General features: G+C 39.4%; 3 protein-coding genes across 6 annotated transcripts; 1 reads left to right on the plus strand and 2 right to left on the minus strand.

Annotated features, from left to right (window-relative positions):
- Window positions 1–27: 27 nt before the first annotated feature.
- On the plus strand, window positions 28–8,786 carry LOC135944092 (uncharacterized). 3 transcript variants are annotated; one of them, XM_065490831.1, is made up of 6 exons: window positions 28–161; window positions 1,713–1,770; window positions 7,235–7,891; window positions 7,951–7,988; window positions 8,042–8,124; window positions 8,450–8,786. In XM_065490831.1, the coding sequence occupies exons 3-6, from the start codon at window positions 7,563–7,565 to the stop codon at window positions 8,627–8,629; spliced, it is 630 nt and encodes a 209-aa protein (XP_065346903.1). In that variant the 5' UTR covers window positions 28–161; window positions 1,713–1,770; window positions 7,235–7,562; the 3' UTR covers window positions 8,630–8,786. The 3 variants fall into 3 exon arrangements, with proteins under 3 accessions (XP_065346903.1, XP_065346902.1, XP_065346904.1); XM_065490832.1 differs by lacking the exons at window positions 28–161; window positions 1,713–1,770 and having other exon boundaries at window positions 7,164–7,605; window positions 7,705–7,891; XM_065490830.1 differs by lacking the exons at window positions 28–161; window positions 1,713–1,770 and having other exon boundaries at window positions 7,154–7,891.
- Window positions 1,974–5,844, minus strand: LOC135944089 (uncharacterized). 2 transcript variants are annotated; one of them, XM_065490824.1, is made up of 6 exons: window positions 5,742–5,844; window positions 3,717–3,854; window positions 3,166–3,342; window positions 2,963–3,110; window positions 2,604–2,721; window positions 1,974–2,550 (listed from the first exon to the last, which is right to left on the minus strand). In XM_065490824.1, the coding sequence occupies exons 1-6, from the start codon at window positions 5,827–5,829 to the stop codon at window positions 2,326–2,328; spliced, it is 894 nt and encodes a 297-aa protein (XP_065346896.1). In that variant the 5' UTR covers window positions 5,830–5,844; the 3' UTR covers window positions 1,974–2,325. The 2 variants fall into 2 exon arrangements, with proteins under 2 accessions (XP_065346896.1, XP_065346897.1); XM_065490825.1 differs by lacking the exon at window positions 5,742–5,844 and adding an exon at window positions 4,850–5,194.
- Window positions 8,787–8,790: 4 nt separating the features above from the next.
- On the minus strand, window positions 8,791–12,408 carry LOC135944085 (organic cation transporter protein-like). Its single transcript, XM_065490818.1, has 10 exons — window positions 12,104–12,408; window positions 10,860–11,082; window positions 10,633–10,739; window positions 10,413–10,567; window positions 10,067–10,235; window positions 9,856–10,003; window positions 9,688–9,803; window positions 9,408–9,628; window positions 9,176–9,357; window positions 8,791–9,123 (listed from the first exon to the last, which is right to left on the minus strand). Exons 1-10 carry the CDS (start codon window positions 12,271–12,273, stop codon window positions 8,893–8,895), a joined length of 1,722 nt encoding a protein of 573 aa, XP_065346890.1. The 5' UTR covers window positions 12,274–12,408; the 3' UTR covers window positions 8,791–8,892.
- Between the last annotated feature and the right edge of the window lie 1,061 nt (window positions 12,409–13,469).

Raw genomic sequence — 13,469 nt, forward strand, 5'->3', positions numbered from 1 at the left:
AGCCGATCAGTTTGACAAATGTCTGACTACAGATGATACTCGCCTTATTTTCATGAGCTACTCTAACTCTTCCTCTTCAGTGCTAATTTGCCACGCGTTTTGGGTAGCTTTTACCCAGACACCACCAGCTTCCACCTTTGAGATCGCACGCCGTATTTCACGTGAGATTGAAATTCCCGTTCTATATCTTTTTTGTATAAATTTAAAATTATTTAATTAGCTGCATTTTTAACTTCGTCTCGTTGATAAATGGATGAGTATGTATGAATTTTCAATTTTTCTCAATTTTCTAAACTGAGCAGATGGGCGCACTGAGAGAAAACGGAGTGGCTTAAATTATTATTTTGTTAAATATTGCAGTTATCTTGAAAATCACACTATTTAAATAATTTTTATGAGCACCATAAATATTTTATGATTATTTCGTCAAACGATATGAAATTTCCATAGTTCATGTTTTTTCTGAATGAGTTATACCTGGCTAAGGCAATTTTATCTCATTTTCGCGAGGGGTATTATTTGAGCTGTACAACTAAAAAAGGGTATCACTATTCGCACTTATATTATGCGCAAATAGGGGCTGGAGACAATCCAAATTTTGACAATTTTCTCAATATCCTAGAAAAAATGTTACGGAATTTCAAGACTTAATAGACCAGCATTATCGAATAAGCTGCGAATATAGGGGATGCAGGGTTCTTTCCAGAGCGTATTCCAAGACAGGAAACTGAAACAGGAAACAAGAATTCCTGCTTTTTCCTGGAATTCCGGCAGGACAGGAAAATATTTTTCAGGAACAGGACAAGACAAGAATTTTGTTTCAAAACAATTCCATTCTTGGTCTATTTTATATCAAATATACCTCATTTATAGACAGCATTACTTCTCATTTTGATACTGCCTTACAATGTTTACTTTCTTTCATGTAACTATAAATATTTTTCCAAAAAAACCTAAAAATTATGACGGTGTTTACAATTTTGCTCTAAAGCTTGAATTAAAATGCACAACTCTTTAATTATAGTCAGTGGTGTTCGAAAAAACAAGCGTTTTACGGAAACAATCAACTGTATCAAAAATTAACATTTTTTTAGGGTTTTTCTGCAATTCTTTTTCATTTTAAGCACTATTTGAAATACTTTTTGTTGGATACTAAATTCTGTGCGGGGTGCATATTATTTTTTCCGTTTTGTTCATAAAGGGGAATTAGATGAATTAGAAATTATACTCTCTATTAAATTTAAACACTTAGAAAATCTGTCAAATGGAAGTTTCAAATAATTAAAAGCAAACAAAAAACGGGTATAAATATTAATATGGAAGAATTAGAAGACCATTTTGTAAATTTGAATTAAATTTAAGAAAAAAAAAAACAGGAAAAAACAGGAACAGGACAGGACCGGAAATCCAATTTTGGAACAGGAACAGGACAGGACAGGAAATTTTTTTCCCGGAACAGGTCAGGACAGGAACAGAAAAACCTTTCTTGAATACGCTCTGACTTCTTTCTATCTTACTCTCACCAAATTTAGGTGCACCTTACAATTAATGTGTTTAAATAATAAAGGAAGATAATTAAGCTCCTTAGGATCGCTACCATCGATATAATAAAATCAAATACAAGTAATTTAAATTAAGGATTTGCGCTAATATAAAAAATTATTACCAAAAAATAATGTTTATCAACTTTCATAGAACTACTATAATTTCAGAATCAGCAGGAAAGCCCCTTTGTTTGCCCTTGTCCTTGTAACGTGTCGCAGGTTTCAGGTAAGGAGATATTCTACTTTTTAAAGCATGACTGTGTCTTACTGTATTTAAGCTTTTTTGGCTGTTTTGCAATCATGATTTAGGATTCTCTTGTAAATCCCATATATATGTATTCACCTTAATCACCGCAACAGCTAGCTGCAAAATTATATTACATTAAAGAATAATATTTCTGTTATTGGCCAATGTTGCAAAAATTTCAATTTTGGTCATTTATCAAAAATTTAATGTAGTTGCGTGAACACAGTTATACATGGTAATTAAGTGACTAAATTCTACACAACACAAATAATAATCGTCAGCAGGGCTACCAGAATAAATTAACACATCGGACCCACATTTTTACAAATCATATTTCATTCAATCTGGTGACTAGTGTGAAGTTTTAAGTACCGCTGCCGATTTGTCAACACAAAAAATATGACTAAACAAAATATAAGTCAATAATGGCACATCGAATTCACCGTGACATTTAAAGAAAACAAGCTCGCCTGCATCAACAGCATTTTGAGAATGTCGTTTCACTTAAAAGATCAAAATATTAAAAATTCAGTATCAAGGTTCAAGCGGCTCAGTCTTGATTTGAGACAGAGGCACAGGCATATTTTGGTCGATGAAGTCTTCTACCTCGGTTTTTATTTTGACTTCGACCTGACTGAGCAGGTGCGTCAGGTCCAGATCATTTTGTGGCTCATCTTTCACAACCGTCATCTGCTCGTCGAATTTGGTTCCGTTGCACACCTCCACGATGCTCTTGGAAACCACCTTGCTCCACCGATCCTGTTCAAAATTTATAGGTTTAATTATTTCCAATTTGTGTGCGGCAAAGTTACCTTGATATTGAAGTGGAACAGATTTTTGTTTCCTCTCTCGGTTTCGACAGTGACTGGAGCTGTGTGGTCATCTTTGCAGTTGCAATGATTGCAGCAAGACCTACAGCCTTTTTTCAGCCTGCAGACGGACACAAACCGATAAGTTTTATATGAATGAATGGCGAGAGTTTAAAATCAAGCAATTATTGAAATTTTTTCCGTGTAATTTCTTGGGACAAGGTTATATAAGAATATTTACTGAAATTTCATTTAAAAAAAGTGCTTAAAAGATACTAAAAAAATTCACAGTTCAAGTAGATCCGAAAGTTAAAAAAAAATCTTTTGAGATCTTTTCAATTTTTATATTTTGAAGAACCTACTTTTTGCTCTTTCGTAGTTCTTTTCTCCTGTGGAAGTTTCTCATGTGCTTCTCGTAGTCCTTCTCGTGTAGATAGATGCAAGAGCACTCGTCGCACCTCTTGCAATCCTCGAAGCGGATTTTAGTGAACCCAATTCTCTTCGCTGCAACTTAAGCCCACTTAAGTATCACGGTTCAATCACGCTATAGTGCATCTTAATTTACCTTGTTTGGTGGGAGAAGGCTGCTGCTTCTCCGTCACGGGAGCTGGCTTTTCGACTGGCGCCGAGAAAGGCCTGATGGGCTGCGGAACTGCGATCGGTATTTCGTGCGTTTTCATGTGTTCCCGCAACACCTCCCGCACTTCAAAATCCAGACTGCAGTGTGGACAGCCATACCTCTCTGCAAAATGATAAATTTAATCTTTAAAAAAAAACCTTTGGAATTCTCAAACTAAAATGTAAAGAAAGAATGGGATCCATAAAATTAATAATTCCAGGTGGAATTGCCTTCCACAGTTTAGTGCAAAATATTTAAACTGATACAAATTTCACAACGTAACTATAGTGGTTCCCGCACAAATAAATTAAAAGTATTTCCTTCTTTGGCTCATCGTCAGCACATATTATTAAAGAAGCTAAATTCCCAATTCGAAAAAGAAATCGACAGTAAAAATTTGATTTGTCGTACAATTTATAACTTATGCTAATTTCAAGAACTCTTTGATATAAATTCATTACAATATTCTGATATTCTTCTAAGCATTTTAGTCTTACCAGCTTCTGTGCAGAGAGAAAAAGACCTGTGCCTCTGCAAGTCCAGGACTGAGTGAAACCTCTGCTTGCAACTGCCACAAACAAGGGACATGCCTAAATGCGCTCGTCGGCCCATCGCACTGGCCATCCCTGTTTGGTCTGAAACAAAAAAGCATTGCGTCAAAGCTAATAAATAAGCTAGATGAAAACTAAATATGACGATTTCGTTGCAAAAGTAAAAAATATACAAGTCGATGAAATAAACAAAAAAGGTTCTTGTCACTTTATCTCGTCAGATAAATCAAAAGCTAAACTCTCAACACACAAATTAATCTGATTCATAAAATTCAGAGGGAATCACGTTGTATTTTTTTGTTACTTGAGGAGGGAGTTGAACGTCCGCTCAAGGAACACGCTGGCAGTGTGACGATGTTTTTCCTTTTCATTTTTGGAGGAACAAAAAATGGTCTAGTGCTATCGCCTTGCATACTGCTCAGGGGCAGCTGATCGCCCGGGGGGAGGTAGCTGGGCCTATTCACTTTCAGTGTTCGGTTACTCGATCATATTGTTCCTCTCCATACAAACAATATGCTGGCAGGTATTCACGGGAACGGTAGCAGACAGGAAAAGGAAAAGCTGGCCCAAGTTAGAGCGCTGAGCAAGTTTACACGGCCGTGATTCAATAACTGGAATCAAATCTACTCAAACTAAAGAAATAAGATTTGAAAAAAATCATCAGTTAAAATTTCGGGGTTGACAATTTTCAGATTGGATCAATACTATACATTAATGTTTAGCAAACATAGTTAAGCAAAATTATGACAGGCGCTGCGAATGGCAAAATATCGTAACAAGAAGTGCGCGAACTATGTACCAAACAAATTGATTTAAATGCGTTTCTATCCAGATTTGTTGTGCGACCGCTGCTGTTTCAGCAGTTTAGTAGGCAGCGGTCGTGTCGAGCTTGCTGCGGTGAGACCGTAGGGTAGTCATTCCCGGTCCATATATAAAAATAGCAACTGTTTATTTCTGGCGTTCTTGAGCTTCTCGGCGGCTCATACTTCTTGCTGCACCGCACACGCTCGCCGCAGATGTGCACGAATCGAACTCAAATCTTTGATCCTTTACAACGTACCCTGGCGATTTGCACGAACCTGATCTGGGCGGCGGAAATGCTGCTTTCTGGAGCGATGCTTCCTAAGGCTTCCCTTCGACCCACAGCCGAGCGAACGAGCGACCCTCTGCGTCCGCGCGTCGACCAGATGCACTGAAACTGAACACACCACCCGTGCTGAATAAAAAGAGATGGTTTGTGCCCCTCTTTACCTTCCCCCTCTCGTGTTCTCCCGCGGAGAGTGAACTACCAGTCTTCACTTTTACCCCTGTCACGCATGCAGCACCGACGTCACCACGCACTCGCACTCAAATCCCGCTGCCCGCGAGCCAAAGCAAGCTCTTACCCCCTTTAATTACGTCGTCCTTCAACATGCCAACCCTTGGAGCAATGAGATTTCGAATGCTAGTCTATCTTGGCACGCAGAATGCGAAATCTGATGGAGAGTTCGCTTGAATTTGCGATTCCTTTCCGAATTCTTATGTTAAAGAAAGGGGGGTTGACATCCACAAAATTGGAGCGTTTTATATAAATTATCTGAAGATATAGAATTAAAGTGGTGACGATACAGAAATTTTTAAAAATGGATTAGAAATATAATGTAGCAAATTGATAATTAAATTAAAGAAGGTATAATTTTGAAGCTCTTTGATTCGATGCTAAAATGCCGCTTAGTATATTTCATATGTCCCTGTGTGCTTAAACGAATTTTGAGATATTAAAAAATGATTTCATGGAATATATATTTTTAGCAAAATACGGAGAATTGGTTTGTTATAGCTGACGGCGTTGCTCTATATTGAAGCACGATAAAATGCTGGGGGACGGTTAGCGTTTTGTTCGAACAAAATTAATTCACTCTTTTATAATAAAAGCGTCCATTGTTTCTGCAGTTGCAAAAGCAGAGAATGATGAAGTGTTAAAATCCATACATTTGGGCCGTGGGCAGCGTCGGTATCCATGAAAACAGACACGCGGCGCGAGAGAAAATCCGGCCAGCAGCAGCGGTGACGGCGGCATCGAGAGGGAAATAACCCCGGCGTGCGCGCGCGAGAGAGAAAGAGAGATATAAAAATACACAGCTGCTGCCAGAAGCAGCTCCCTCCGCGGCATAGCGCACCCACCCGCTCCCCATTAATCGTGCCTGCGTCCGCTGCGTGCACTCCGGCCTAACTCGCAGGGGCAGCCAGGATACGACAGACGAAAAACACCTGGCCCTCCACACTTCTCGCTCCATGCGCTCCATCCGCGTCTAACCGACTTTGATAACAAAAAATGAAAATTAATGGAAAGTACCACTCTAGTTATAAATTTTATTCTATATACATTATATTTCATAAGAAAATTTTTACTTCACCAACAATTTGGGGTGATGTTTCTCATGACATCAACAATTGCTCAGATAAAAAGTTACTAATATGAGTATTTCTAGGGCTATAAACTATTAAATTTAAATATCTTAGTAAGGGTCTTGCTAAACAAAAAAGGTAAATACAACCTTGCTTTCGAATAATTAAAGGACCAACAATTTTTTCAATTTATTATTGCAATTCTGTGCTTCATTTTTAAGCCATCGGGGATTCAACTCAAATTTTTTAATTTGAGATTCAACAAAAGTTGATTCCACCTCTTTTTTGCAATTTGAACTTTTTGTTCCTACTTCCACTCATAATATTTTAGGCATTTTACAAGCAGCTATGGACTTATTAAAAGCTAAATATAAAATGCTTGTTGATTACCATTAATTACCTCATTTGTTGCGCATTCATTTCATTCAGGAAATGAACAGCTCTTGCTTTATATAGCTCAGCGGTTATTTGTAAATTAATTGTTTAAAACTAATATTATATCATTCCTTGTTTGCACGTTTTTACCCACTTACAATTTCCTTCCTGACCATTAGTCAAAGTTTGCACGAGCAGTATTATTTGTAGCTGATATATATTGATCACGCTTTAATCTATTTATAATAATCACTGAAATAGTTGTTTATATTAATTGATTTTGATGAAGAATTCACCAATTCGTAGTCATTTGCTGAATTTCAAAAAATAAGTACCACGTTATTCCTAGCCTCTAAATATAACAAGTTTTTCGACGCAACCCATACATTGCAATGTTGCAATTTTAATGTGTTGTACTGTACTGTACACTATGTAGGTTTCTCATAAACATTCATTCATGCATCACATAACCTAATACTTTATATTCGCAATACAAATCGAATTTTTACCAACTTATAATAGCCAATAATTGCAAGCATCAAAAGCGAATTTCCCTTCACGTATACGCCTGCCTACGTCATAGTGGTTGCGAATCTATCCGCCTCGAGTGCCGAGTGCATGCAGGAGAGTGCACGCGAGGCTTCCTCGGCTATAGCTGCACCGCACTGACATTATGTGACGAATTGATTTTTACCCCACAGAAGACACGGCGAAAGCAGACAGGAGGAGGTAAATGAAACAATTCGAGGACAAGAGTCTGCTTTTGCGCAAAAGTGCTGGGGAGTGAGCGAGAGAGCAAGAGAGACCATAAGTGAGTGAGCACCAACATCGCGCGGCCACATTTTACTCCGCTCAGCGGGAGGTCGGTAGCTAGCTAGCTAGATTCACTCGACGCATGCTTTTTGTGCGTCACCGAGAGCAGAGTAAACACCTCCGTTAGATTGCTGTGTGTTGATAAACACACGCCGCTCTCTCCGAACACCTGACAGTTCAAAAGGCAGCTAGCCAGCCGAACGGCACGCCGAGGAAATGGTGGTCGTGGCTATCGCAATCAAAAGGACAGACATCGGAGGTGAGCAAGCACGATTTCCCTATCGATCCACCGGCTCTGTCTCTCTCAAATCGACTCTCTGTCTCTCTCTCTCTCCCTCTTTCTCTATCCGGAAAGCAGAAGACGAGGCGGTGCCGCGAAACGTGCGCCTCTGCGCCGCCGACGCCGACCTGGAGCAGCTCAAGGGCTGTCTGGCCGAGGCGCTCGACATCGCAGACTGGCGGAAAAAAGTGTTCAAGCTGCGGGCCGCGGACGGCGCCCTACTGCCGCTCAGGAAACTGCTACAGCAGCAGTGCCAACAACACGAGTGAGCCACTCTTCGCGAACAATATTTTTATCTTTTTGCTCATCGATTTTCGTTCACAGCCAGTATCAGCTCGAGGTGACCGATGTTCATCAAACCAGTGAGTCAGGTCACTATGGCGCACGCGGAACTTGCAAATTTTGTTAATTTCAGTTCCTGTAAATGAGACTGAAAGGGCCCTTCTGAGCGAAACCCTTGAGAACATCAACTTGTACAAAGAGCGGCTGAAAAAACGCGTGAGTTTCATCTGAAATCAGTACCGTTTTAAAATTTTTAAAAACTAGGAAAACAAAGTCAAATTTCTTAATTTAATTTTTCATTGAGTTTAAAATTTAGAAATTTTTTGAGAGCTCTGAAGCAGAAAATAATTATCTTTGTGGAATACGTGGATAGGAGGAGGTGTGAGAGCGAGCGAGCGGTAAACCCCTATAAGCTAGACCACCTGTTGGTGCGTGAAGCGCACCCGGTTGCATAACCGCTCTTTGTACGCACAGTGCTTTCACACTTGAGAGCAGAAACACTTTTTCTTTCGTGAGTGTAATTCTATCTGCGCGACTGCAGGTGGATCGCCTTGAGGCAGAGGCTCCGCAGCTGAGGGTTCGCAAAGATGAGGCAATGCACAAGCAAATCTCGCACCTCTCCACACAGCTGCACTACCTTTCTGACAAACTGGACGAGATGGCCGCGTCGGGCAGCAGTGGCAGCAGCTCGTCCGCCGCGGCGCTCAATCAATACCAATGATACTCGACCCAACAGATTTTTTGCCTCTCGGGACTGTGCCATGTCAAACTCCTCCAAAGATTTGTTATTTTCTGCGAAATGTATTTTTGCGATAGACGTGCATTTATAAGGCAGGTATTTATTTTCAAGTGAGTTTACTGATTAAATAAATTTTTACCGCATCCTCTGTAAAAATAGACGCATTTTTTATTTCTCTTTTTACATGATTTGTGAAATTTCAACATATTCATATAAATATACATAATTAGTCAATTTTAACGGTGTTAGCTTGATTTATTGGTCTCGTCTTCTACTCTCGAAAGGATAATCGTGGGCACGACTTTGTTCGTACCGTTGCAGTTAGAATTGCCATTTTCCTTGCCAATGTTCTTTGACTCTTCGATGGAATCGGGTAGAGATTTCCCAAGCGTTTCAGGCAGGAACAAAGTCAACACGCCGGACGTCAAAGCAAACGCGCCGAAAATTCCCAGCGGCAGAAGCGGTGAAATTTCCGCCTGAAATTACAAAATTTAACACAGGATCCGTGCCGTTTACTGGTCGACTTACCAGAAGTGGTGTTTGGGGGGCCATGATGGAGCCGAGGCGACCGACCATGGAGCAGGACGAAAGCAGACTGGTCCTTAGCTTGGTCGGGAAAATTTCCGCCGTGAATACGTAGAGCGAGTCAAAGGCGGCGGTGATTGCGAATTTGCCGGTCATGTACAAAATCACTCGAAGCACGTTGCTCTCTGCAGACATCGTACTTTAATTGGGAAAATTCACCACAAGGCCAACTCACCTTTTGGGATAAAATAGCTGCCGAAGCTGCAGCTTCCGCTGAGGAGCAGGGCGGTGCACAAAGACTTTCTGCGGCCGAATCGGCTCATTCCATACCAGGCGAAAATGTAAGATGGTGCTTCGACCACACTGACAAGGATGAAGTTGATGTACTCGTTGTCGGTGCCGGCCAAAGACACCGAATTGAGGGACATACCATAGTAAACCAGAGTGTTTGTTACCCTAAAGAGAAATAAATTGAAAACTTCCCTGCGTTGAGTTTTTTTAAAATTTTTTTTTACCAGCAGAGGTAGCAGTTGAGCAGACGGAGGACCAACACCTTTGAAGTGAACACTTCTTTCATTGCAGCAATGAATGACAGTGGTTTATCATCCTCTGCACCGTTGTTATCTTCTTCCTGGTTAATTTTTTTAAGTCATTTATTGCACATTTCAGGTTTCTATTGCTACCTTTTGTCCATCAACCCAGGTATTAATTTCGGTCAGCAAGGGTTCACTGAACTTAACTTTGTTTAAGCTAGCTGCTTTTTCCAGAACTCTCCGAACCACACTGTATTTGCCATTGGACATTGACCATCTTAGCGATTCAGGGATCAGCCTTTAAATCGCATGAAAGTCAATAAATTTATATGTCAGTTTTCATTTCTAAAAAGACGTTTACCAAAAGTAAAATATGAAGAGAAGAGACGGAGTGTAAATAGCCATAGTCATTGTCCTCCAGTTCGGAAGCCACCAGGCCATTAGGCCCAAAAAGACCTGGCCCAGGGCGAACGACCAAACGATCACAGCACCCCCCATCACTCGTTTGCCAGGGCCGACCATTTCCATCGCTGCAATTATTTAATTATTATAAAATTAATTTTATATTGTATCAATCAATGTGTCAATTTTATAACACTCGCTTTACGGTCAAAGGCGGTGCACTTGTCGGGTAATTAAATGATATGCATCTCGGTGCCCTTGCTATTCCAGCGGCATGGAGGTCAATAAGAGGTGACAATACTAACCTAGAATGAAAGCGACGGCATAGATTCCTCCTGAGAAGAAGGCCTCAAGAAATTCGAACGTCAAGAAAGACTCGTAATTCCACGCAAAAGTCCGCACAATTCCAAATATTCCAGAGCCAACCATTGTTACTATAAGCGACGTTCTTCTCCCGAATCTGGTACAAAATTAATCATTGTGCTCATTAATTTATTAGTTTCGGACTGGGTCGGCACTAATTACCTGTCTGAAATATATCCATGGACCGGAAGTCCAACCAAACGGCCGACATTGTTCAGGCTGCCTACAAATGCCAGCTTCCACGAGTTTCTGTGACATGTCAGGTTAAACTGTGGGAATAAAAATATTATTTAATAATTGTATTTTCTGTAGATAAAAAACACTAAGACGTAAAAATTTAAGCTAAGATATTGTTGAAATAGATTGAAATTAGTCAAATATTTGCGTACTTCTTGTTGGATTGTGATTTGCGGTCCTTTGAAAACAAACTCACTGCACTCGTGCGTCAACTCCGAGTCAAAACTGCATTGGTCAGTCGCGTTTTCAATCGAGTCGTAAGCTCTGCAGAAGGAGGGAACCTTGGTCTCTTTGTCAAAAGGCACAGCATCATGCAGCCAAGGTGTATCATAAGTCGCGTTGTCAACGCTTTCGCCACACTCGGGCACCAAACACCTGGAAACAATTTTTTTTATATCTGTAGATATGTTTCAAAATTGTTGTTGAATTTGAGCTGTTATCATAAGTTGAGGATTTAACGCGTCTGGTTGATTTCAATGCCTAGACACAAATTGTATTGCACACATTTTTTTATTTATTTATTTGTTAATTTAAATATGAATTCAGTAAAACTATTTCCACAATTTTTCCTACAAATGGCTAGGATGGATGTTGCTTCTGTCAAGGAGAAGGCTTTTTCAGTTGTAAAAATAACTGTTAAGATAGTAAAACAACCAGTGGATTACAATAGGCTAGTGGAATCAACAGTTCAAAATTTCAACTATGCAAAATTGAGACGGATTCCAAAGGAAATACCCAGCTTTGAATTCTTCTTGTGTCAGATATTGTCTTGTCGCACATCTAATAGCTAGGTTATTTTATTTAGGAATTTATAAAAGGAGCAGCCACGCTGACTTGATTTCGTTTCCATATCTAAATTTTTTGAAGCTTTCTAGTTAACCAAAATTGCAGAATTTGAATGAGACGTTTCAACCATATATCAGTTTGAAAATTTACCCTATTTTTAAATATTGATTAGACTAGCCTTTCTTGCGTTTCAATTTTGAGCAAAACCAGTATCTTTTCAAATATTTATACCAGGAAATTAAATTCAGATACATCATATTTGAATTTGATGGAAGCAATCAGGTATGTTTATTTTGTTAGTTTCTTCAAAATATTATTTCTTCGTATTAATTTTATGCTAGAATGATAACATGCTGAATATTTTGTTATTCAAATAGAAAGCAAGCACTATGATTGCTTTGAAAGATTGGAAATCCACACTTCTGTTTTCGTTCCACAAGCTCACGTTTGTTTTCCAAAGTATGTACACTGAAAATAACTGGTATAATCATTTAGAAAGTCAGTGATGACCATCTTCAATGTTCACTGCGTTCCATTTGTTTTTAAACCTCGCAACGAGTGCAGTTTGCGCTTAAAATTAGTTAGTAAAAGCTTTACCAAGTTAACTTACCGGTGATGCACTATTCCTGCCGAGAAGATGTAAGTGACGGTGTAAGCCGCGCAAAAGAGCACAGCGCAGCAGATAAGAGCATAGTTGCGCGCCTGAAATTTGCCGAAGCTGCCTAGTTCGGCGAGGATTTCATCCAGCACCTCGTTACGCTTTTTTGCGGGTTTGACCATGGTATCTGAAGTGCAGATGGGAGAACGACGAAAGGTACACGCATACGCGGTGCATGCGAGCGGGCGCCAGGGACACTGCGGCGTCCGTACGGTCGAAGGCTCTACTTATTGTTGTCAACACGTAATTGCTACCGGCGGCGGCGACGACGACGGTATAGCAGTGGAAGGAAGGCATCGTCCATCGGTGCGGCAGGGAGGGGCAGCGGTTGCCCCACAAAGGCCCACTGCTCAATTGAGCATTTGTGCGATGGCACTCGCTTCTTTTCTTATTCTAATTGTTACAAAACGACCCCACGCTGACGATATTAGCGGGCAGTGTCAAAAAACCAGACAAACAGCTTATATTGCATTAAATTTTAGGCTTCGTTGGAATTTGCTTCAAATCAAATTACACTTTACTTCAAACCATTAAAATTGGATAGTGTTCGAATGTTAAAATTTATTGTTTAAAGTGTTAGATTTTAAGTGTCAGTTTAATTAGTTAGAAGCGCTCAATATTTCTCAAGTAGTGTCATTGCCGAGTCTATTTTGAAAACACGGCGCAGTTTCAAGGAAAATTCTAAACATTGGATAGCTCTGAGAATTAAATACCATAAATGGTTTCAATGTTTGTAGAGTTCTGTATTATCACTATTTGTTCTCGTCTTGCGACATAATATCATTAAAAATTAATGCAATTGAAATGAAACGTCGGATTTATTTCAAAAGTGTTGCTCAAAATATGAAAGAAGTTTTAAAACTATTGAAACTTCGGTTAGTCTAGTCTCACTTTAAAATCACATTACTTTACAAATAAATTACTTACTTTAATCGATCATTAATGGTTATTCAAAAATTACTTACTTTGATGAAATCTAATGTGAATAATAATTAATATATCACCGTTAACATATTATTATCAATTAAAAATATTTATCTTAAAATAAATTAAAAGGATAAGCTTTCCAATTCCCTTTAGTAACTAGTATTATAACTTTTATTTATTTATTTACAGTTGAAACGGTAACTATCGTAAATTATATTGGCATCATTTGGGCGATGAAAGCATCCCAAATGTAATAAAAATAAGGCTTATTTTGTCTGCTTTCATCACTGCCCTGGAAATTTGCTTCTCAAGACTCAAGCGGCGTGTGTTAACAAGGGGGTTACTCTCTCAAGGGCGACGGAATTATAACTTGTGAATCTAGCGTGGCGAC

The sequence above is a fragment of the Cloeon dipterum genome, chromosome 4, assembly GCF_949628265.1.
Source record: "Cloeon dipterum chromosome 4, ieCloDipt1.1, whole genome shotgun sequence".
NCBI classification, from domain to species: Eukaryota; Metazoa; Arthropoda; class Insecta; order Ephemeroptera; family Baetidae; genus Cloeon; species Cloeon dipterum.

Excerpts from the sequence above, each read along its gene's own strand:
- LOC135944089 (XM_065490824.1), bottom strand. The coding sequence starts at position 5,829 with ATGCCGCCGTCACCGCTGCTGCTGGCCGGATTTTCTCTCGCGCCGCGT. Across the intron at positions 3,111-3,165 it reads GCCTTCTCCCACCAAACAAG|TTGCAGCGAAGAGAATTGGG; the intron begins GTAAATTAAGAT and ends AGTGGGCTTAAG. Across the intron at positions 2,551-2,603 it reads TGTTCCACTTCAATATCAAG|GATCGGTGGAGCAAGGTGGT; the intron begins GTAACTTTGCCG and ends AATTTTGAACAG.
- LOC135944092 (XM_065490831.1), top strand. The coding sequence starts at position 7,563 with ATGGTGGTCGTGGCTATCGCAATCAAAAGGACAGACATCGGAGGTGAG. Across the intron at positions 7,989-8,041 it reads GACCGATGTTCATCAAACCA|TTCCTGTAAATGAGACTGAA; the intron begins GTGAGTCAGGTC and ends TGTTAATTTCAG. Across the intron at positions 8,125-8,449 it reads AAGAGCGGCTGAAAAAACGC|GTGGATCGCCTTGAGGCAGA; the intron begins GTGAGTTTCATC and ends GCGCGACTGCAG.
- LOC135944085 (XM_065490818.1), bottom strand. The coding sequence starts at position 12,273 with ATGGTCAAACCCGCAAAAAAGCGTAACGAGGTGCTGGATGAAATCCTC. Across the intron at positions 11,083-12,103 it reads GCAGGAATAGTGCATCACCG|GTGTTTGGTGCCCGAGTGTG; the intron begins GTAAGTTAACTT and ends AATTGTTTCCAG. Across the intron at positions 10,004-10,066 it reads CTCTTCATATTTTACTTTTG|GCTGATCCCTGAATCGCTAA; the intron begins GTAAACGTCTTT and ends TGCGATTTAAAG.